A 24508-nucleotide genomic window follows, 5' to 3' on the forward strand; every position below is an offset into this window, starting at 1 on the left:
GTTAAGTGAATGTCTACAAACAGAGTCATTTTACATCATTCTTTTAAAATATTTTTTTAAAATCTGTCAAATACAATATTTTTTTAATAGCCCTTGATGACAGCTAATGAAATATCTGCTTTTGTGATTTGCTACTATGAATGTAGACCGGTACAGGGTTTTGTCTGAATTAGATTTTCCATCCAATTGTTATGTCCAGTAGATCTAAAGAACTGCTGGGCTGACAGCCTTTTCCTCATTTTCTGCTGTGTTCTGACTCTGATATAGGTGTCTTCTTCAAATGAGAATTTTATCCACATTTTATCCACATTTTCTTATTGTACTACAACTAATACGCTTGATCAACAAATGAATTATTTAAAGATTCTGTAGACATCTGATTCAACTTTATTTAAACAAACAAAATAAAGGAAACCTCAGTTCCAAGTATCTATGATTTTAAGAGGGTGAGAATTCGTAAGTGAGGTCAGTTTTCTGTTTTGGAGGCATTGGTGGAATACGAAATCTATGCCCCTATTTATTCTCTGTATTTTTTAAGTACTGTTTTGGTGGGAGGTAAACCTCAAAGTTAGTGATGTGCAGTATGTTTTTCAGTGTTCTCCATTGCCAATCATTTGAAATATACACTGGCAAGTCATACATTAGTATTTTTCTGCCATATCATAGCTTTACTAAAACTTCTTCTAAAACCTGCTGCTTGCCTGAGGGAAGTTCTCTTTGTGCCCTTTGAGAATCAAAGAGCAGTGCTGAATGTGGAATGTGATCTCTAATATGACAGGAAAATCAACTTTGTTATTCCATTGATTTTGTAGTTGTTCAGTCTTGCTGCTTGCTAAATAGCTTTTTATTTTCCTATGGCTTCTTTTCATCCTCCACCTTATTTACCAGGCTGCTGAAATTATTAAAGAGCATTCTGCTTAAACTGTTATTTGTAGCTCACTTATTCACATCTGCTTGTTTTGCCCTTTGCCTTATTTAGATTTTGACAAATCACCATTGCTGTTTCTACACTGATGCTTTTGATAGAGTTTTATCAACTTGCTTTCTTCAGTCAGAATGTGGTCAAAATTGTATAATTTTATGTGAATTCCAATTTAATCCGGTTAATACATCAATTCATAGAATATTTGTTATTAACTATTTGGCTACCTAATACCCTTTACTTGTCTGCATTTGAACAGATCTTTCTCTGCCTTTTAAGAATTCTGTTATTTTGCTAACTTACTATTCTCTTTGAACCAACAATTACACTAGTTGAGAGAAGATATTTCCATGCTTGGGCCCAAATAATTATACTTCATTCTAGTTCTGAGTGAATCATTCATGCTAACTCAGGCAAGGTTCAGATTATGCTATTGGATTTAGCACAACCTCATTTCCTGCAGTGGTGGAAGAATTTTTCAGTGGTTCAAATCTTAATTTAAATCCAAAGAATGAAGAAGTTAGGATGGAGGAACCTCCTCATCTTTCAAACACAAGCAAAGCATCGAAACAACCTGATTTCTTCTTATTTCAAGTGTTTCTGAGTCTGTGCTAATTTGAAATAGCATATTAAGATTGTTTTCCTCCCACTTCAGAATACACTCACACTTCCATTTTCTATCAGAATTAGTGTATAAAGTGCCCCACATAAGCTGATCTGGTAAAGAGGTATGACTGCCATACAAAACATTTCTTACATATATCCTTATACCATGACAGCTACCATGACAGCTTCCACAGGGACTCCTGAAATGACAGAAAATTTGTGAATTGGGCAGTGTGATATTTAAGAACTTCGTGTTATCATATACGAGATCACATATCCTTACCACACCCAGTCCTTTCAAAAAGTTGGTATTTATCCTGGTATTTGAAGCTGGGTTTAGATTTCTGTTCCAACCTATATCGTTTATTTAAATCATGGATTTCTGTCTTTCAATCTGATTTTCAGTTTTCCATAAAAACCTTCTGATTTCAGAAATTTGCTTCCAGATGAGAATGAGATTTTCAAAAGGATATGTTTGCAATTGGTAAAAACAACATCTTCGTTGCAGGTAGATGAAATTAAACACAAAGAGAAAAAAAAACAAACTGAAATTAAAAAAATGAGTTTGAATGCAGGTACTTAGCTTTCTTCTGTGACACCTTTTGTTGGCTAGAAAATGTGAGTCTACTTCACTCAATTACCAGATGTATTAAGCATATGCTTAATTGCTTTTGCTCTGCAGATACAGTTATCATGGTTCAACCATTCTGTTAATAAATGCATGTCACACTGTTTAGAAATGGACTGTAGGCTGAATAAGCAGTGAGTCAAACCAGTTATTTGCCACTCAGAGCCAGTGAAGACTTTGTCAAGAAAAATTGTGCACCCTTTGTTTTTGAATTGTAACTTACATTTAAGATTCTGACTTTATGAATTTTGGGTAATATGCTAACAGCAGTTCTTCATATATTGGTACTTAGCTATTTGCTGGCACTTTTTTTGGTAAAAGCTAATTTAAAGAAAACTGCTGGACTTGCCTAGCCAAAGACATTAGAATTCTTGGACTGGTTTAATGAACTGTTTCTCTTGTCTGTTTTGCTGCAGAGCCTTTTAGTGCTTCTGTCTGGGTGATGATGTTTGTGATGCTTCTCATTGTGTCTGCCATGGCTGTCTTCATATTTGAGTACTTTAGTCCCGTAGGATACAACAGGAACTTGGCACAAGGGAGAGGTAAGCTTTGCATTTTACACAACCCTGGAACTATAAAATAATAATGTATTTTCCATCCCTTGCCCTCCATCTTTTAAAATCCTGAGCAGTGTGCTCTAGGCGGCCCTACTTGTGCAGGAAGATTGGACTAGATGACCTCCATGATCCCTTCCAGACTCAACAATCAACCATTCTGTGATTCTGTGAAAATAAACATAACATAGGAATTAAACAGTGAAAGCAGCTATGAAACTTTGTTCTTTGTAGAAAATATGGTTTCTTAAGGGTTTATATGCTCATGTTTGTATTCTAATTAATAGGGATCATCCTATAGAAGGGTAAGTGATACCAGAGAGTTGGATTCAGGCAGTATATAGTTAGTACACAGTATCGCTCGTACAGTGTACACATTCACAGTTAGTTCAGAGAAAGTGATCTAATCTGGTGTGGAGGATGATCTGGAAAAATAGCAGTTGCTTTGTACATAGATTTATATATTCCCTGCAAATGGTCTGATGAACTCAGCCTTGAAATGAAGCCACTGGTAGAAGAGCATCACTTCTTCCTGTGTAGCATCATTGGTTATAGAACCTCAATTTCAAAATATACCAGCACAACAAATTTAATACACAGCTTGCCTCTCTCAGTGAAAGTTGCAGTTCTTTATTATTAACACTTTGACCTGAGAATGAGGATTCCATGTATTGTGGTGCCCTCATCCTTCCGTTTTTTTACTAAAGAGTGCAGCCTGGTTTTAATTTCTAAATTGCATTTGCTTTATTTTATAACAAGAGATCTTCCAGCTTGGCAAACATAGTTTGGAAACTATTGCAAGCTAATGGTTTCTTCTAGATTATGGTTGGCCTGTTCCCTGAAAAAAGGTATTATTTCAATGTTCAGATAATGTTATCATTTCAATAAGATGGTAAATGTGTAACCTCTGTCCAAAATCAATACTATGTTTAGGAAGAGGATATTAAAGGTGGGTAAAGTCACTGGAGATCTAGGGGTAGGCTGTTCTTTTCTGTGCCACTTCATGTGCCAGAATTATTTGCTGTACTTACAGCTGCAAAGGCATATTATGGTATCCTAATGCAGCTATAGAGACTTGCCACAAATCCAGCTGTTGTTCATTTGAAACATGGAAGCTTAAAATAAATGGGAATCTTTATGTAGTTTACCCCTTTCCCTAAGCATTTTTGGCAGGATGAAGCTCAATGGTAATACAGTCTCCAGTAGCATGAACAGAACTTTAGACTGCTTTATTGATATATATTTTCCTTACCACTGTTGTTCAGAAAATGCCTATTATCCCTGTATCAGCTCAGTCTTAAATGGTTCTAGAAGGTAGTTTCAGGAACCATTCACCAGCTCCATCACATTTATTTTACTGCACTCTTCTTAGTACTGCTGCAAAATAGAAGATAACCTAAGATGTAGTGCTTGATTGCACTGTGAAAGATTTGCACTGTATTACAGTGTTTCTATTGAAATTATAACACTCACTAAGTATGCCCACTTTGGGTTTTATTCTTTTATTAATAATTAGATGATTATTAAAATAAATTATGATTATAATAATAACTCAATCTGAGTTTATAATGTGTATCTCCTTGGCAAAAAGGATGGATCAGGGAAGGAGGTAGGATTACAGGTGTCTGCATCAGAGCTTATTGTCTGCATTGCCATTTAATTGAAAAATAGACACCTATAAAACTGTCAGATGAGTCACAGTCAGGGGAGGCCTGTTCCTTTCTTTTGAGGATAAAGGAGTATAGATGGTGAGCAATATGTGATGTCTGCAGTGTACTTACCCAAGTCTGCCTAAGAACAAACTTGGCATCGTTTAAGCCCAGTTGGTAACTTAGAACCACGCAGCCGCTTGCTCTATTTCCCCATTCTCCCCTCTGCTCCTGGGGGGATGGGGAGGAGAATCGAAAGAATGTTAACTCCCACGGGTTGAGATAAACACAGACCAGTAACTAAGGTATAACATAAACCACTGCTGCTACCACCAATAATAATTGATTGATGGCTTGGCTTCGCGAGCGAAGATTTGGGAAGGGCTTTAACCACGCTTACTACAAGCACGATGACCAAGGGCATGTGGGATATACAAATCTGGTGGAAAACCGTCCTAACTAACTGGGCTCTAGCAGTTAAACCTCAGGTTTAAAGGGTGGGGCCAGTTCTGTGCAAGCTGCGCTTCACCTAAAAAATCCACTGTGCAGGCTGGAAGGGCTTACTCTCACTTGTCTGTATGGTCAGGCGAGGGTCAAAACGGTAGGTGACAAGGTATGTGGGAAGCTGCAGATCCAACATTGCATGTGGGTGGACCAGCACATGGGTAGCTCGAGTTACCACCGACAATAATAATGATAAGGGAAATAACAAGGGAAGAGAATACAACTGCTCACCACCCAGCCTGACCCGAGCAGTGATCTGGGCCTTCCAGGTAACTCCCTCCAGTTTATATACTGGGCATGACGTGCTGTGGTATGGAATACCCCTTTGGCTGGTTTGGGTCAGGTGTCCTGTCTCTGCTTCCTCCCAGCTTCTTGTGCCCCTCCTCACTGGCAGAGCATGAGACTGAAAAGTCCTTGATCGGAGTAAGCATTACCTAGCAGCAACTAAAAACCTTAGTGTGTTATCAGCCGTGTTCTCAGGCTAAAGTCAAAAATACAGCACGGCACCAGCTACTAAGATGGGTAAAAAATCACTGCTACAGCTGAACGCAGGACACCTTTATTCACACAGGGCTCTCACAGGTCTTTTAAGTGGATAATAGCATTGCTAATCCACTTCTGCTGCTGTGTGGGCATGAGGGCATTGTGCTGACAACTTCTGCTTGCTTTGGGATGAATGAAAAGCTGAATGCAAACAGGGGTAACAAAAATTACAGAATGGGTCAGCTGGGACAGGTTTTTACCTGTAACGACAACATGTTTGAAGCCATGGAACTGACTCTGAGCACGTGAGGTTGCCGGAGTCTGGTTTGCTGTAAGTCCCATATCTATACAGGCAGCTTCTCTGTGTTGACTTACTGATTTAGCCTCTGAGTGCAAAGTTGCTTAATGTAGGTGATGTGTAGCATAATTCACATCTTTTAATCTTAAATATGCTTACATAAACTTCAGAAAGCATAATTTTAGAAAACTGAAGTACTAGAATTGAATCATTAAGACTTAAACCCACAGTTTCTCATTTTACATGTCTGCTGAAAGGGGCAGTACTGTGGCCCCTACCTTGCTGAAGAGACGTACCAGTTTGCTTTTCCTCCAAACTTATGCTTTCCATTTGCATTTTAAAACTTTTGAAATAAATGCCACATAGAAAAATGTTGCATTATTTTTTAGAAATGTGGAAATTAATGTCATTATAATAGAGAGTACATATGGTAAATCCCTTCATTCCATTGGGAGTACATTGAGTATGTATTGAAATATTTTTTAACCATGGTAAAACCGTGTGAGCAGTTGTTATTATGTAGGGTATCTTCCCAAGGTTTAATTGAACTGCAACTAAAATAATAGCTCTTTGCATTTACAGATCCCCATGGACCATCCTTTACCATTGGAAAGGCAGTGTGGTTACTCTGGGGCTTGGTATTCAACAACTCTGTGCCTGTGCAAAACCCCAAAGGGACGACAAGTAAAATCATGGTGTCGGTTTGGGCTTTCTTTGCTGTCATTTTCCTGGCTAGTTACACTGCCAACTTAGCTGCCTTTATGATTCAAGAGGAGTTTGTTGACCAAGTGACTGGACTGAGTGATAAAAAGGTAGGTCTTCAGCTCAAAAGAGATCAGTGCCCGTTCTTCATAATCCTCTACAACTTTGTGCTAAAAAAATCCTCCGAGCGAATAATAAGCCGAAACTGGACAATTTCATTCTGAGTGTAAGCCTTTACTAAGAAATCTAAGACCCAAAGCATTAAAATATCAGACTGTTTTCAAATTCTGAGTTGCCTTTTCAAAAGTAACTGCATTAGTTGAAGAGTACCTTAACTTTGTGATGGAAGGCAATTCCTGGTTGAGTAAAAAGAATGCTTCACCAATAGACAAAAGCTTGAAAATTGTAAGTTGGCTTGAAGGCAGAGAAGACCTATTTAAAATTATTTGACCATCTCTATGTGGAATATTAATAATACATTAATTGAAAAAATAGGCATAAAACAAGCAACTGTCCAGTAATCATCAGAAGCTAGTTAATGCTCCTGAAAAAATGTCTTTTTGCTTTCTATGTAGTGTGCAAGGAAGTTATAGAAAGAGCTCAGATTTAAAGTGATGCCAGCACAAATAAGCAAAGAGAAATAGCAAAAAATGATACATATTGTCTTTTTGAATGTTTTTGTTGTATAAAACAGCAGGAGGAAAAAAAAGTAAGAAAATTTGAGGTTTTGTATTATCACATGGAAGTGAGATGTAAGATATATGAGATAAGGTGCAGAATTTTGATGTGTTTGTGGAAGATGTTTTCCTAATTTAAGAACCTTTGTGAGAACTTTACTTTGAAAATTTTATTCATCAACGTAGACTCTGATAGTTCACTTAAACCCTGCTTGGGTTTCACACAAACTGACAAATAATAAATACACTTATTTTTCATTTTGTTCTAGCTTGACTGAACTTGCTTCTCCTGAAAGGATACTCCCCAGAGCTTTGTGAAATTTAATCAATAATGTTATACATCAGAAACCTAGCAATTACTTCTCTTTTATTTCATTTGTTTGACTGCTTTCTAATAGTGCTGTTGCATGGAGGGATTAAAGCCCATTTGCAGAATGATTGTTGTGATGAATATGCTCCAAATACATGGAGGGCATGCTGTTTTCAAGTTTGTGCCCAGCTGTTTTAAATTGAAGCTAAATATTGACTTTAGAAGTAATGTTTAAATACAGTATAGCACAGGGGAGAATTCCACAAGGGATTTCTCTCAAAGGACAGCAAAAAAAGGAAATTGTTATTCTAAAGAAGGCAACAGCTCAGATAGCCTTTAGTCTGGTTTTTGTTTTAACTGCTTTTTATGATCAGCTTTTGATTGATTGCCTGAAGTATCAAAGCATGAATTGCAAGCATGGCTAGAGGAAAGACAGATAAAAAGAAACAAAAAATGATAGTATTTTGTTTTTATTAAGTTTTTGTTATAAAGCTTTTGAAAGAGTACCAAGATTGTTAAATATACCTTTATTTTAAGACAATATTCTTAGTAAGTGACAGATAAAAGGGGCTTTTCTCTTGATGATTAAAAAAAGGGATTTGAGAAATGTCTGTCTCCTATTTGTGAGAAAGTTTTCCTGGGAAGTCTTGGGTTTGGTGGGATTTGGCTTGCACCTGGCACAGCACTAGCATCTGGGTCTGCCAGGGCACCCTTACCTCCCTTTCATTGCTGGCTGTTTGCTATTCCCATCTATGGGCTGGGAAGATGGCAGTATTTGCTCTGTAGCTTTTGGCTAATAACTTCCATATTTTTGTTATTTGTTTATTCTCTCTGCTCAGTAGGATTTTATTTCCACAAATATAAGCAAAATAAAACTAGAAAAATACCTGAATCAGAAAATACCATCTGTTTTCGTGTGGTCTGCTCATTATTTATTTGATCTGCCACCTTTGGTTTTATTTTATGGTTCTTTGGCCTGAAGCATTGAGATGAATCAGGGCTGCCATACCTTTTCTGATTAAACTGAACAAGCCAGAAGCCCAAAAAAGCAATGAGACATTCAAAACAACATTTTTGTTGTGCACAGGTTTTGCCTCTCCACAGTCCTGAGGTTTCTCAGTTAGTAGAAGTTCAAATGCTTAAAGGATAATTTATGGGAATGTAACCCAATTCATGGTAAATTATTTTTCTCCCCTCTTTGCCTTGTTGCTGCGATGTTACTGGTAAGAGAATAGTTCAGGAATTTGCAACCACTTTTACTGTTGTTCAGCAGGGAACTCTGACCCTTGCTGCATGCAAAGCAGCAGGAGGCAGAGGCCAGTGAGAAGGGACGGAAGTATGGGTGAAATTAATTTAAAATAGTAGCATGTAGAAGTTTAATACATTTTTTAAAAAAGTCTGGGCTGGTAAATCAGTTTCCTTTTTTTCCCTCTCCCCCTTTTCTTATTGCACAACTGAAGAGTCAAGCTCTTTTGTCAGTGCTGTATTGTCATTGCATTAAAGTATTCCCAATTAGAGGTACTGGAGATTCTCAGTCCAGCTCTGTGTGGCAGACTGTAGAGAAGAGAAGCCAGGAAAATCCCTTCTATCTCTGTGCAGTCATCTCTGTCCTTCAGCATTCAACATCTTCTCACTGGTTCACCAGGTTTGCTGAACACATGATAATGTGCAGTTTACCCCTCATTGCTTTAAGACAGCTCGATAGTTTCCTCAACCTTCCTAATGTTGCTAATAGATTTCTGAAAGCCATGTTATCTATGTGGCATCAGAAATACATGACACAGCATGTACTGGAGTTACTAGGGGTAGGTGTTCATAAACTCAATTCAGAAAATGAGAAGAAAATTATATTTTGACATTCTTGTGTATGCAAAAGACTTTTTAAAAGCATTGTGTTCATAGAAAGGTACAGAAAATGAGTCCAAAAGTACCCAGCAAAGCTGGTATATGTAGCACTTGTAAATTTTGAGACTATTTAAGCCCTTTTCATGTGATGAAAGAATGATAAGATTGCTAAGGGAACATAGGTAGCAGTGGACAGAATTGTCTTGCAAAGTATTTATCTGCTGTGATTCCTCCAGAGAGTCATGTTTTAAGAAATGCCCCATATATACAGTGATCTAGGGGATTCTCTTCAGCCTTAACAGGAAGCCTTAATGATGCCACTTGCAAGTTCCTTATTTTTGCAAGATTACAGTGTTCCTGTAACCTTGGCTTTATATCTTTGTGCAACAAGATATCACAAGGTCTAGAGTTACTAAGAGATATGTAGCAGGACAGGCAGGCTGAGGTTGAAAGGCCGCATGGATCCCATATCCCAACTTCTTATCCAAATACATCTTGCTAATTCAATATTAGATCTTTACAGTGCTTTCTGAGGGTTGTCAGGCACAGATATCAACTGCATTTCAGTACCTGATGATTATAATAATAGCCTTGGAATTACTAATAGCTATATTTTTCAAAGATCAGAAATCAGATTGTCAGCATTGTCTGGTAAAAGAAGAAAGGAGAGAGCTCAAATATGGGCACTTTTCCATCACTCCAAACCAGCCACAATTCCGGTTAAAATCTATGTTATCAGAGGGAGAATATTTACTATTTTCTGCTATTTTAGTAGTGTTTTCCTCAGAGCAACAAAAAATAACTGCTCTGAATACCAGCCTTTTCAGGCAAGCATGCAAATCTTTGGATTAAGTCAGTATTTAACATTTGTGAAACGTGAAACTGTTGTGAAACAGTAAATACTTTACTGACTTAATGAGATGATTGTCAGTTATATTGGGTTTTGTTAACTGGAGTTGTTAATTATTTTGGAGTTTTGTTTCCATGTGTCACAATTCTAGCAGCTGGCAGAGCATGGGGAAAACAAGAACTAACTGGTCAGTCTAATAACAGTAGATCTCTCTAGAATTACGGTTCAAGCAGGTGGGAGTGCATGCAGTTTAAGGATTTTTTTAATGTTTTTTTTTTAAACTTAGCATTTCAGAAAATGTCTAGGAAGCAATTTTGCTTCCTAGCAGACATGATGCCTCTTATTTTCCATCATGGAGCTTCAGGGAAAATGAAACCATGTAGAGAGTTGATCCTTTTTTCTTTCTTGTTCTGTGCCTGCCACATAGCCCTTCACTGCAGTCACAGAGCCTGTGTGCTTCTCCAGGATGTGTCAGTTCATAGAATATAAGTTTAGAGTTATTGATGAGAACTTTAGACACCTTAGACATAAGCGCAGTGTAAGTAAAATAATTTTAACCCCTTTTTGCCTTCTTTACAAGTAGTCTGTGAGCAGGCAGTAGTAGCAGACAATTGTTTCAAACAAACTCTTTCCCATGACTTCAAATTCATTGCTTGGGGGTCTTGTGCCAAGAAGTTCCAGTCTGTGGATGTTGTTTGGAATTATTTATCTACTTGTTCTCCCTGTGATCATTGAATGAACTGGTCCTTTCATTAATCTCTGCTTCTCTGCAGAACTATTTTTGTTTTCCATGAATGTATAATTTGTGACAGATACCTCAATCCCTTCAACTTTTCCTATGGGAGGAAATGCCTCCCAACATCTTAAACTCATCTGGATGTTCTTGAAAAGTGAGACTATTGAGAACCAAAGTCCGTTTCTAAGTTACTAGGGTACTGCACCCTAATCTCCCTGTTCTCCCAATTCCCCTGCCAAGGAATTGAGCTTGCAGAACGCACACCACAGCTCCATTTCCAAAAAAATGTCAGCTGGATGAGCAGCAGCAGTTTTTACAGGTCTGGAAATCAGTGTTCTTTCTTTAGTTGATTTTTTCCAGTTCTGTTGACTGCTAAATTTGATAAAAATACTAGGAGACTGTGGAAGCCATCTCACTACATTGGGGATTCATTATCTATAGATTTAAATAAAGTTAATAGCAAGCTGCATCTGGACATATATTTAAGAGCAGGGTTTGTTTCAGTGCTGCATAATAAACTCAAAAAAGGAGATAGCAAATATAGACTAAGAACCATGACTAGCATACAGTGTAATTTTAGTGCATAGGTCAATTGGTATGTGTAAAGTAGAGGCAAAGTAGTAATTTAAACAGTAAAGCTGTGAAAGGGGGAAATGAAGAAAGTAAGACATCTGTTAGCTAAACAAACAGAAAAATAGAGTTCATTCCTTTATGCTTTGTCAAAATATGCCTAATTAAAATGCAGCATTTAATTGTAGTTCTGTAACATGAAAATATTGTTGCAGCGATAATTTCACAGTCAAGGTTTGATGGAATTGAAAATACTCCCATTTTTTGTGTAAGCCTATTTGTAGTCTCTTTGCAGATTGGCACTGGATCCTGAGAATTCTTGATGCCCTGGGACCAAACATTAAAAAGAGAAGTTTTACATATGTAGCCCAAAGGAAGCAGCAGTCGTATAAATATTAGCTGTCTCTTGCAGCACAGGGTATTTAGATTTCTCTTCTAACTTCAGCAGTAAAGCCAGAATGTACTTTACCATGGAATTCATGGGTGACTGCTTTTATCAATGCTCAACTGAATTTCCTTATTAGCAAATAGCTCCTCTGATTTGAGTGGCCTTTTTAAATTCTTTCTTAAAGACACATTTCAGTTTAATCCTAAAGTATCACTTGGTATTAAAGGGAGATATCGAAAAGATGCATATAAAATTTTTAGGTCTGTTGGCAAAGGTTTATGTGAGATAATCTGAATGAATTCCAAATCTGAAAGCTGAGTGTGCCCTGAGCTACTGTGATACCTTTGCAGACATTCCTTGGCTTGTTTGTGCTGATGTAATAGTGAGATAGAGGCTAAAATTGTAGGATAAAACTGTATGTCCACAAGCAAATGGTTTGTAGTTTTAAACTGTAGGAATAAATAGAGACTAGGATTATAGGTGTGAGAGCTCCGGAAGCCCTTTTCATGTCAAATGATGTAGCTGCTGAGCCCCTGGGGAAGATGCAGAACTTTCACTTGAATCAGCAGTGGAAGGAAAGGTAGCTCTTAACCTTGTCCCTCCCTGCATACAAGCTTCCTGGGATCCCCTGAACCCCCCCCCCCCAGGAGCAGTGCCTCAGGCTCAAGTAGTGCAAATGCTCCTTTTGTCTTCTTTGTATGGGATGCCCAGTGCCACAACTGAGATAGTGTGAAATGACTATGAACAAAATCCTGTTTTCTTTTGATTGCTGTTTACCAGTGTTTCTGCTTGTAGTTTGTGTTCTCTAGGGAGATGGTGACAGACAAGGAACATCTTGCAACATGTCTCTGCTTCAGTTTCTGCTCTCCTGCCATATTACAATGCATGGGAGAAGTTCACATTAAAGTGGCAAAATTAAGCTAGTTTTACTTTGGATGTAAATGTTTCTGTAAGTTCAGTTGGTGTGAAGACACAGTTTCTGGTATAATAGAGCTGAATTAGTCCACAGCATTTGTGTAGATGAAATTTGAGGTGGACAGTCTGTTTTTTTTGTTGATTTTTTTTTCAACCTGAAGTTGCCTTTCTTCACATTTTGAATGCCTGAAGACCTTTGCTTTTCTCTTTTCTCTCTAGTTTCAAAGGCCACATGATTATTCACCTCCTTTCCGATTTGGAACAGTCCCAAATGGAAGCACAGAGAGGAATATCAGAAACAACTACCCCGATATGCACCTTTACATGACGAAGTATAACCAAAAAGGAGTGGAAGATGCCTTGGTCAGCTTGAAAACTGGGTGAGCTTTTTTCCATGGATTTTAAAGAATACTATTGACTTTGCAGAAACTGAGGAATATTGATCTGTACTTATAGTGGTACTGAACAGACTGATGTCAGACATGCTGTGTAGTACATGGCTCTGTGCATGCACTGTATAGCTACCAGTAAGGACAATGATTGCCTTTGATTTGTATGACTAATTTAAAATTGCATGGAAGCTTCAATGTCCTAGGTCAGATAGATTCAAAGGCCAGAATTCTCAGATTTGAAGAGACATGATACAGATAGGCCTTGACTCGTGTGGGAGCTCAACACAGACTGTGATGTTTTGTACAGTTCCTCATTTTTGCAGAACTCTCTCATAGGAATGTGTTTTCTCAGGGTGAATTTCTGACAAAGCTTGTTTGTCTGGCCTGTGTGCAATTACTTGTTACTTCTTTTCAATCTCCCATCCATTTGGTGTGCTTTTAGGTCCACTCTTACATTTTCTTCTCTCCTCTAATTAGCATGACCCTGTACATTTACTGTGACATCTGAAATATTGACTTTGATCTTTGTAAAAGCTGTTGAGATGAGATAGTCTCAAATGCAGGCTAATGCCTGCTTCTGGCAAATATTCTGGCAAATATTATAGTCTTTCTTCCTTAAGATCTGAGATTTAGACTTGAGTGCCATCCATCCTTTTCTCTAAGTAGCCCATTCTGCCTAGTTAGACAGAGACTGAATTCTCATTCTTAATCCTCATAAGGTATGAGTAACTCTACTTGTATCGGTATTCATCTCTGTGACAGGAATGTGTTAGCTCTGGTAATCTTTCCTCAACATGCAGGGTTGATAATAGCATGTGTATTTTTGTTAATAATACTGCATTACAACAATCATAATTTATCAATATAGATTGTTCAGGTTTGTTTTATTTCAAAGTGAGAATGCCAAGTTACCCACAGTGGATTTCAGTCCATCTACTCTAGTGGCTGTTTCAAGGCACATCTCACTTGCTATTATTTACGGTGAACACAGGACATAGTTCTTCCTATACCAAATTAAGCTGTTAGTTTTGGTCCTTTTGGGGGAATTGCTTGTCCTTTTAATTTTCTTTCCTTCTGCCAAGCATGTAGGGGATTTTAACACATTTGAGTCCCTGAATCTTTCCTTAGAGTGCAGGTTCTCTTCTTTGAAAAGTAATACTTCCTATTGTTTCTTGCTCTGCTGAATCCACATTGTCTGGACTGTCATCACTGCTCAAAGCATCCTCAACTAGCAGTTCTCAAGCACGGTTTGTCCCACCCTGATATAGACATGTAACATAACGTGAGATGAATCACATCCAGGTCTTCCAAACTGGAGGCAGAGCTCTTGTTCTGACCAAGGCTGTGCAAGTCACGTTTCCTGGGTGACAGCTAAATTATGCATTATAGATAGTCAGCTGGATGCTACCATTCCTGCTGCGATTTTTTTTAAGAAGCTGTCCTTAATTTCAACCATTTTTAGGGCTTGTTCAGTTGGATGGATTTATTTAGACAATGTATATTCCTTGTTCTTTTTACCAACCATTTGTGCTACTGGAAGTCCTGAAATATTGCTGTTAGCTTTAAAATTGTGCCACCTGTCAGACACTTAAGCATGAAAAAGGTGGGCGTGGAGGGTGTGCTACCTGAATGTGGGGGAGTTCAGGACATTCACTAAACCTCAGGCTGGCTGCTCTTGTGCCAGCTGCTGCTCTTCCTCAAAAGCTTCAGTACTTTTGACAGCATGGCCTATTCATTTTTTATAGGTTTTCTTTTTTCCGTGCTGGAGCTCCTTTCCTCCTCTAAGTGATTTCTCAGAGTGGACACCCTGGGTGTCTACCTTGCTTCCCTTGACTGACATTTCTGTAGCAGATGGTGCAAATAAGTTGCCATGTGCGGTGCTTTCCAGATCAATATAAGTAACTGCTACATACAGCTGCGCTCCATAGCATTTTGTCTTCTGGCACCTACAGAAGGATTAAACAGCATGCCATCAGCTGCTTTCAGTCTTATATCCTCCAAAACCAGAATTCTTCACTTTTTCTGCTAAATTTACTGTTCTGTTGCACAGTATACATAACTCTTTCCTCAATTTTTTTATGCCTGTACTGTATCTTCTTCCTTTTTCAGGAATAATTTGACAGGATTGTCACTCTCTTCTATGTAAAGTTTGCCCTTTCATACTTACCCAGACTTGATCAAGCTTTCAGCTTTCCTATTTTGCTTGATCCCATGACTTTTAATACATTGCCCCATGGAGCATTTTGAGGATGACTTATCTATCTCTCCTTCCTCAAACTGTTTCTGCTTCTGAGCAAATATATAATTTCTGGTTTTCTCTACAGTATACATGTGTTCTGCTTACCTGCTTAGAGCTATTTTGGCTGTTTTCATCTTTATCTCTGGTCAAAGCTATTCCTGTACATTTTTATTTTTATTTTTTATTTTTTTTCATCTGCATCATCGGTAGCATACAAGTCATTTTTCTTAATGTGGTAAAGCTTGCTGCTTCAGCACAGCTTTTGGAAGATGAACAACCTAGTAATTATAGAGTCATAGACTATAGACCTGGGCAGGACTTGTAAAGATTGTCTGGTTGATAGCTGCTGCTGTGAGTCAAAATAAATAGTACCTGTCTTATTCCTAAAGAATGTTTGTATAACCTGTATGCATTTCTAGTCCCACTTTGAAAACTACTTGTGATTAATGGAAGACATAAAATTTAGTCCATTTTAATTCCTTATATATAGTGTTTGATTCTAATTTTAAGATGGAACAAAAAAATGCCAGCAATCAGGCAATGCTTAATCACTGAATAATGCTGCACAAGTGGCATCTGATCTAAATAGAATCAAACTATCGGGTAGTCTCTTGTCACTGTTCAGTCTGGTTGTGCTGTATCTCAAATTCTTACATCTTTCAGTCAGCTTTAATTAATGTTAGGCTCTTGACATGTATTTGGAATATCTTGAACTTTGAGACCATCATGTTGAACTGGAAGGAGGAAGTGGGAAAGAGACAAACATAAAGCTTCAGATGCACAGATTTTTGTAAGAGCTCTACTGTTCTTAAGACATGCATGTGTCCTTTTTTTCATTCTGAAAACAAGATAAAAAAAAACAAACTGGGTTTTTATCTTGCTTCTCACAAGAAGCAAAAAATCAGCTGCTTCAGTCCAGTTGTGAACATGCCCAGGAAAAACCTCAAGGGCAGAAATACAGATAGTAATGTGTATAAAATAAATTATGTTCCTGCCTTTATTTCCTGGTCTGGTGTAGGGGTTAGATAGGTTTTGTGCTGTACATGTAGAGATGAGTGCGCACAGATCTCGTTGCCTTGAACAAGATACCCAGCCTCCTCCTATTTTTGAGAGGTGAAGCTAATAGTGTTTCAAAAATCAACTTAGAAGGAAAGCATCTGCTTTTGGGTTTGTTTTCTTTTTTTGTTGGCTTTTTTTTAATTAGAACAAATAACTTCACTACCTGAGCAGTAGTATTGGACCTGTCTTGTTTGATTAGCATCAAAAGTGGGTGAGGTCATTCTAGAAAGGAATGAACTGGGTAATGCTGCAAATGAAAATGGAAAAGAGATTTTTGCTTTAGACTGACACTGACATTATACCTACTGCTTCAGGTGAATCCCGATGGTGAGGTTCATTGCAGCTTACTCATGAAAGCTTGTTGCTGTCAGTGGTGAAGGCAGATTTATCAGCTATATTGGCTTTCACCCTTTGATAAGAAATCGATCTTTGTTTCAGAAAATATTAAAAAATAGGTATCTTAAAGTCTCAGTAATATCTACATCATGTCAATAGCATCTTATTTCTTATTTCTGAGATTCATACATACAGTTCTCAAGAGAGCTGCTGAGAGAGCTCCTGAACAACAGGAGAACTTTGAATTTATTGGTTAAAGATGTCAGTTTGCAACCAGGCCTGTTAGAGCAAAATTAGGGTTGTTATTGAAGTGCTACTTCATAATTTTCAAAATGGCAAAATATTGTCACTTCTTCAATGCAATTTAGTACTCTAAGTAAGTACAATCTTACAAGCTTGTCAAACAATGTACTGTTTTTCCCTAAATTTCAGGCATGTAAGGGATCAGCTGAACCCTATGTGCTGTGCTACCTGAGGAGCTTCAGATTGCTCTTTAGGCAGGACTGAGCAGCTCAGGAGTTCTCCAGGCATTTTGTTCCTTTTCCTTAATGAGAACAGAAATGGCAGTTATTTTCCTGAGCATTATTCAGACAAGTCTTTAAGACAGCGGCTATTGCATTCTTGGTGGTTTAAGTCCAGCTGTGTTAGAGCTGTAGTGGCTCCTCTCTGTTCTTTAGTTGTTGGTCAAATAAAGCTCTAAAAATCCATTGAGAGCATTTCTGTCTATGCTGTGTTTAACTAATCTACGTTTCTAGAACCCTCTATTCCAGGGACACAGATCTGTTGATTTTGCTTCTTGTTAAGAGAGTTAAGTCTTTGGATAGGAAGTAGTTAATTTTTACAGTGCCTTTTTGGGTTTGTTTGCTTCTCTTTGCCTTGTTCTATTTTTCCAGAAGGGGTTCTAGATAAAGAATGCTATTTTTCTGCAAGCAAAACACCGTTACCTGTTTTAATTCCTGGGTGTGAGATGTGTCAGCTCGTAGCTGTTGAGCTTGCCTATAGTGTTTCTCTGTGTATGAGTGTTCTGCTGTAAAACTGTCACAGTGAGAAAATGCAGTGGCAGTAAACCTGAAATACATTTCATGTTCCCACTTTTGCCCCAGTTTATGTACCCTGAAGTATTGTCTGGGATTTAACTGCTAATGGCTGAAATTAGAAAATGTAACTGGGAGAGGCTCTTCTTACTATAGAGAAAATGGGAGACTTTCACTTGCCAATTGCCTGTCACTTCCTTTCTAGGAAACCTGAGTAATGATGGATCCCTTGTGTTCTATGGGCAAGCCGCCCCTTGTACAGCTGCAGATCCCCTTGCTGCCATGAGCAGGTTTCAGGTTTTATTTACAGCCACAGCCGTGCCTATATATTCAGGGATTTGCTGCTAAAGTTTACTCAAGGCTCCATCTGCCTTTCTATTAAAGATTGCTGTGCTGGGTGGTTTATACCCATCAAGTTTAATACCTTATTCCCTAGTCATCTGTGCTATAGTGGCAAAAATGCAAAGCCGCTTGGACGGAATGTTGTGGTGACCTCACCGTGCGCTGCCAGAGCCTCACATGCCTGATGAAGTGAAGTATCACATCCAAGCTGTCCCCTGGGAAGATGCAATCGGCCTGCAGGCCTGTCCTGAGCTGCTAGTCACTTTAATAAGAACAGGAGAGTGTTCTGTTCCTCAGCATCTTATAATGACAAATAACAATGCTAGAAGAAACACCTGAAAAGATCTAAAAGAACAGTGTGAATGGCATGAGGACCTGTTTCCTCCCCACAAGCACACTATCCCCTGTGAAAACAGCACTACGATTATTATTTTTTTTAGATTCCAGTGGTACTAAGAACAGAAAGTAGAAAAGATATCCCTAGGAGGCTCTGATCCCCTTTTACCCCTCAGTTTCTCAGTTTGTTGGCCTGAATTGGATTTTTGTTGTGTTTGCAGTGCTTATAAATTGTATCCAAGTCACAGCTTTGAACAGTCTGTTATCTGCTGAACACATATGAACTGGTCAGAGGCTGTGCTGGCATCTTCTGCAGTGGGGCACAGGCATAACCAGGAGGTAGACATCTCCATTTCTCTCTGCTGGCACACACATCACTTGTGCCCAGCAGGTCCTTCTGTTAATTAGGGCTGTCAATTAAAGTGGTGGTGTGCCCAAAGTGAAAACAAACCCAACTTGTCTTCTAGGCAGCCAGCTGACATCTCCACTTGGATGCAAAAGCAATGTCAAGTTTTTGCAGTATTTAAAATTACTTTTTTACAGAAAAAATATGATCAAAATAGTCATCAAAGGACAATCTTCCCAGTTTCTATTCTTTCTGTGGTTCATACCTTTTCACCTAAAAAGAGAAGGGGAAGCTCTAAGAGAAATTACCTCTTTGAGAGAAAAATAATATATTTTAATTTTTCAGAAAAAGTGCAAATTCTTCATCATTCTTGTGGGCAGATGATAACAGCTTGCAACCCCAACTGAAAGAAATGGTCAGCAGACATAAATATTTAAACTTTTCATCTAGTGGCTCAACAGTTTTTGGCTGTTTCTGATTGACAACACGTTACAGTATCTGTAATTGAGAATATTCACTCTTTTCTTAGACATTTGACATTGCAGTACACACAGCAATTCTTTTACCAGATTTTTTAAGGAATTGCCAGAAATGGTTGACTCTGAATTGTGTCTGAGGGAGCAAGTAAAAGGTTGGTGGGCAGCAGGAGACATCTGTATACTGTAGTAACTTATTGTTTGCAACCCTCCTGAATGCCTGGTATGACAGGTAAAGAGAGAAACTGCGCTGTACACAGCTTTAGCATGAGCACTCCTTTGTGCAACCCAATTTTAAAAGAATGTATCAAATCCTTAAATACCCAGCTATCATTCCAAAACATGATGTTTTCTCATGCTTTCTCATGGCCTGCTCATCTAATCTCTCTATTCTGAACCTGCCTGGGATTTGTGTTTTTTGCAGGCTTCAAAAACAGGATTAAAAAATCAAATGCAGCAACTGAAATAACCAGGTTTTAGATGGGAGAGTCTTGCTCCATTCACTTTTTTAAGATGTCATTGGAACAGCATCCTGTGGTTAATGTATGTACTGATCCTAATGAAGAGAGAATGATGGTCTTCTCTTTCAAAGTATGGAAGCCTTAGAGATCTTCTGGGATACTCAAAATTCACCACTTTAAACTACTGAATCAGAAACTTGTGATCACATGTGATTGGAAAACTGCTTTCCTCAGTCTACATCTGTTGTAACTGCAACAAAACTCAAAACTCAGATAGGAATTGGCCCCTTTTTTTCATTTTTCACTACTGAATAACGAACCCAACTTGTATTGCTAAATGTTGTTTCTTTAATGAGAAATATTTAGGAAAATTACTTCATATTTTCACGCTATATATAGGATATTATTTTAAAATATTTTTGACCTTGAAAGGGCAAATTGTTATGCCAGGTGATCATTCCTTTAAGGGGTGATAAATCCAAAACATGAATGTGTGACATTAAATAAGAAATTAATATTTCAGATAATTCACTTTCAATCTTACTTATAAATAATGGTCAGTAGTATAAAATAACTTAAAGGACTGACTTAACTAGCTCCTGGATTGTTCTGCTTCCATACATAACCATCCCCTAGGCCATTTTTCTGGATATAATGTTTGGACATGTTTGGAGGCTGATGCTTCAGAGCATCTGTTTCTGCAGCTGCTCTGAAAGACAATTCAGTAGAGCTGAGAGAAACAACCCTGGAAACTCCTCAGAAAGAAGCTGAACTGAACTTTGTTTTTCTCAGTCACATGAAATCTGAACCTGAGCTAGGCACATCTGAAGCACTGATGAGTTCAGGCAACTTTGGCTGTAAATCATATATGGAGTCTCAGATTTTATGCCTCCATATTTTCTGCTTTGTAGCTGGAGTGGAAATAGAGATGTTAAATACTTTCAGAAGTTGTTGTTCTGTAGTCCTCTTTAATGCTGGTAGGTTGAAATAATCACAGCTTTAGACCACTTAAGGTTGTTTGCTTGTTTAAGTAAAAGGGAGTATCAGTCAATCTTTGCACTCTCCTCCCTGTCTTAGTGTCTTTCTCTGTCTTTTCCCTCTCTGGCATCAGACCTTTGTAAAGTTTGGTAGTGATGGATAGAATATTGCAGTTGTGGCATTGAATTGACATAGTTACTTTCTGGAGCTGTTGTGAATACCAAAACAAGCAAGCTCAGAAAGAAACAGAAGGAATTGGTGAAATGTGAATAATCTGGGAGCTGTTAAACATGATGGGGCTTAATACAGCTCATGAAATACCCATTCATCTGAAGCCAAGGACATGTATTCAGGTATAATACCATCCGTACATGCCTTGTTTCTTTTATTCCTCCTTAAGCATTTATTGTTTGCTAGTGTCATAGACCATCTGGGCCCAGCTGTAAGCCAGTGAGGATCTACTGCTCATGCGTAGGTGCTCCTAACCATGTGTACCTCTGGGGAAACTTGTAAGTCAAGCATCACTGAACAAAGATCCAAAACTACCTAGGAGAGCTGCCTGGTGCTGCAGAATGTCTATTTATCCATGTACATTTTGACACTAAGTACTAAATTATCATACAAATACACTTTCCTAAAAACCATCTGCAGGAGTTAACACTGTGAGTAGCAATTTTCTTCCTGACATTCTGTAAAAAATTCCCAAAATCTCTGCTAAACAGTTTGGCCCATTCAGTACATTCTCTCCTGGTTGACTGGGTTCAGGCAACTTCTGCAATCAATAGCTTAATTTAGTTTGACAGCAGATGGCTGGGGTAACTCAATTTCAATTTAAATTATGAAGCTTTCTTTTGGACTTCAATCTAATATTCATTTCGGTGATCATTCTAATATTCATTTTGATATTGCACTCTGAGGGGAATGATTTTCAGTTGGTGTTACAACTCTAGTCACCCAAGCTAGGAATTGGAAAGCTACTTTGCAACTGGGCAACTGCTATTTGTGCCAAAAGACTGCAGAGATATGAAAACATTTACATTTGCTGTTCTATCTAGGTGCATTTTTTAGAGGATCTGTTCACTAAAGTATCAATTCTGAAGTCTAGTATCTTAAAAGAAATGTGTGCCTGAATCAGCGTGGCTTTCTTGCTTCTCCTGTTTAGAGTTACTGCTACAGCGAACAGAGTGCAGCGGTTGGACTATGAAGTGCCACCAAGCTGGCAGCACAGAGAAAGACTTCCTGTGGCGTTTCCATTGGTGGCAGGATTTTCCGGCATCTTTTTTTTTTTTCTGATGGCTGGTCCCTGTTTCCCTGTCACCTGCCATGCTTTCAGGAAGTGCAGTTATTCTCACATTCTTGACATTCTTAATGGAAATAAGATAAATGTGCTGCATTTTTAGGAAATAAAAAAAAAGCCCCTTTCATGTTCAGCTGATCTAGAGCAACTTGCGTCAGGAAAAAAAAAATGGTTTAAAGTAATTTATTTCTAGTTCCTTTACTCAGTACCTGAGTGTTCTTATATTTTTTGGGGGGGGAAAAAAACCCCAACCCCCCAAAAAACCAACCCAAAATCAACAAATGGTTATCTGCTGTGTCTGTATTACCATTTTTGTAAGTAATGCAGTTATGTATCCTATGTCTTTAAATATGCCAGAGTACCTGGAAATAAAATGAATAAGTGAAAGGAACTATATCCTACTTAACCTCTCTTCTTTTGAGAAGAAGATATTCTAAGTCTTAGTATTCATTTGATTTAGGGGTGAGGTCTGGTGCTTGGTGAACTTGGTGAAGCTGAATTTGTCCTTCATTATGCTATTGTAACTGGGATAAAACCTTTACTCTAAAAAGACCTTCCCCCTACTTGACTTTTCAAATGTTGTGTTTTGATAAACTGAGGCTTTGCATGTGTTTCATTGCTTTGCTTCTGAGATCTGAAGTAGAATGCCATTCTGTTGTATGAATTAATCATAAAAGGCACACTAAATTTTCCATTAGTTTGTTGCTAAGAGAAAGGTTACAGGGGCTGGGAAGGTGGGTGAACAGAGGGGTGGTGGATGAAAGCTCAGGGGGGTGAGGAGGGTGAACATACCGACTCAGGTAACCACAACCAAATGATGCAGGAAGGTGCACAGCAGCTCTTCTGTCAGCCTGAGATTGCCCTGACAGGTGAGGTGAAGCCTCCACAATCTCTAACAATGGTGTGAATGTCTGTCAGGGCTTGCTCTTTCACATTCTGTGTCTACATTTTCTGTGTGAAGATTGAAGAGAGGACAATTTGAGCTGGGAGAAAAGGTGAAAGCACATTCCCGGCTAATGAGTTCATCATTTAAATGAATTCAACTATGCCACCCTGTGTTGTTGCAGGGGGGTGGCTGTTAAATTTTTCCCCTAATGAATTTGCAATGTCAAGATGTCAAGAAATCCACCCAGTGTGTTTGAATGTAAGGTCTGTGTGGAGCTATTTGAACATGTGCTAAAAGATAAAGTCACTGCTGGAGATCAAGTGCCATCAGATAACTGGAAATGCATTTTACTCAAACCCAAGTAAATGAAGTCATCAGTCCTTCATGCTGAAGGTTAAATATCTGCTACTCTTGCTGCAGCAATAGCAAAGTGTCACTTTAGAGCACTTCCAGTGAAGTCTTCTCTTCAGAGCAGCCTTCTTTCCCTTTGATTGCTGCAGCATCCCATAGTGACCTTTTGGCATTAGATCCCCTGGATAGAGTTTGAGATGCACAAATGATATTGTGCCTCACATTGTGCACTCTTGACACACTTTCTTTTATTCCTTCTGTGCAAAAGAAGGGATAAAAGGTAAATTATTACATTTTTAATACATCCATAAATCCGTAGTGTAAATCCATTACATTTTAAAGCCAGTAGCTTTGCACTTGCTGCCTTCCCAACAATGGTATTGATGATCTTAAAACATATGTTTAGGTTTAATCCACCCTTAAGTGGATGTCACTTTTTTTGCCTAATATTAGGCTATAAATGCTATTTTAAGGGTCATATAAGGCATCTATTCTGCAGACTAGGCAATTTATTTTTAAAAGCAAAAAAGCTGAAAAGTAGTGGGTTTTTGCAGAATGCTTTGAAAATGAGCTGTGACTTTCCAAAATTATGCTTAGGGTATAAAGCTTTAATAGGTAAAAGTGTTTTGGATGGAGGGGATGAGGGTAAAGTGGGAGGGTGAAGGTGATGTTTAAAGTATTGTTTGAGGATTAACTTGCAGCCTGGTGTTTGTTAAAAGACAGTCATTTCAGATACTGTGCTTTCAAAAGACACAACAGGTATGACACTTGGTGTGTCATAGTCTTCATAGTCTCTTTTGCTTTTATTTACAACAACTTTGAGGAAGAGCATCTCTTAGGTTTTTAAGTCACCTAGGCAAATTTGAAAAATAGATCAGATTTCATTAACTGTCTTTCTCAGAATAAAATGTATATAGTTTATAATGAATAATTATTCTTACATATGTAACTCAGTTTTAATTTTTCAGAATAAGACCCAGAAGGTACCTATTTGGGTTCAAAGTTTTTCATTAAAGATAATGCTGAAAAATCATTGTGATACAGCTGTTTACAGTAAAATGAAGTGCAAACAAACTGCTGTGATGGTGCAATTCATGTATACATGGATTCTGGTTTTGCGTAAGTCAAATCCATGTTAGTAGTAATAGACGGCTTTTGTCTGGCCATGAAAAGAGCCCCTTGGGGGTGTTAGAAAACAGAAAGAAGTAAGAGTGAGAGAAATTGATTCTGATGTTAATGTCCTGGATCTGACAGATGAACACTGCCCTACATTTTACCCACTTCAGCAAGAAATTACTTCTGTTGTAGCTATTCTATGTTTGGATTTACTGCGGTAGT

The 24508-nt window shown here is 38.1% G+C and overlaps 1 protein-coding gene across 4 annotated transcripts in view; it reads left to right on the forward strand.

Annotated features, from left to right (window-relative positions):
* GRIN2A (glutamate ionotropic receptor NMDA type subunit 2A) overlaps positions 1–24508 on the forward strand; it is a 184533-nt gene that overhangs the window by 129228 nt on the left and 30797 nt on the right. For all 4 annotated transcript variants that reach the window (XM_062639386.1, XM_062639387.1, XM_062639388.1 and 1 more), the window contains 3 exons: positions 2573–2698; positions 6227–6456; positions 12857–13017. In XM_062639386.1, the coding sequence (XP_062495370.1) occupies positions 2573–2698; positions 6227–6456; positions 12857–13017 (517 nt within the window). The remainder of the gene's footprint in view (positions 1–2572; positions 2699–6226; positions 6457–12856; positions 13018–24508) is intronic.

Source organism: Pezoporus occidentalis, unplaced genomic scaffold, assembly GCF_034315485.1.
Source record: "Pezoporus occidentalis ecotype Australia unplaced genomic scaffold, CSIRO_AGI_Poc_V1 ctg60, whole genome shotgun sequence".
NCBI classification, from domain to species: domain Eukaryota; kingdom Metazoa; phylum Chordata; class Aves; order Psittaciformes; family Psittacidae; genus Pezoporus; species Pezoporus occidentalis.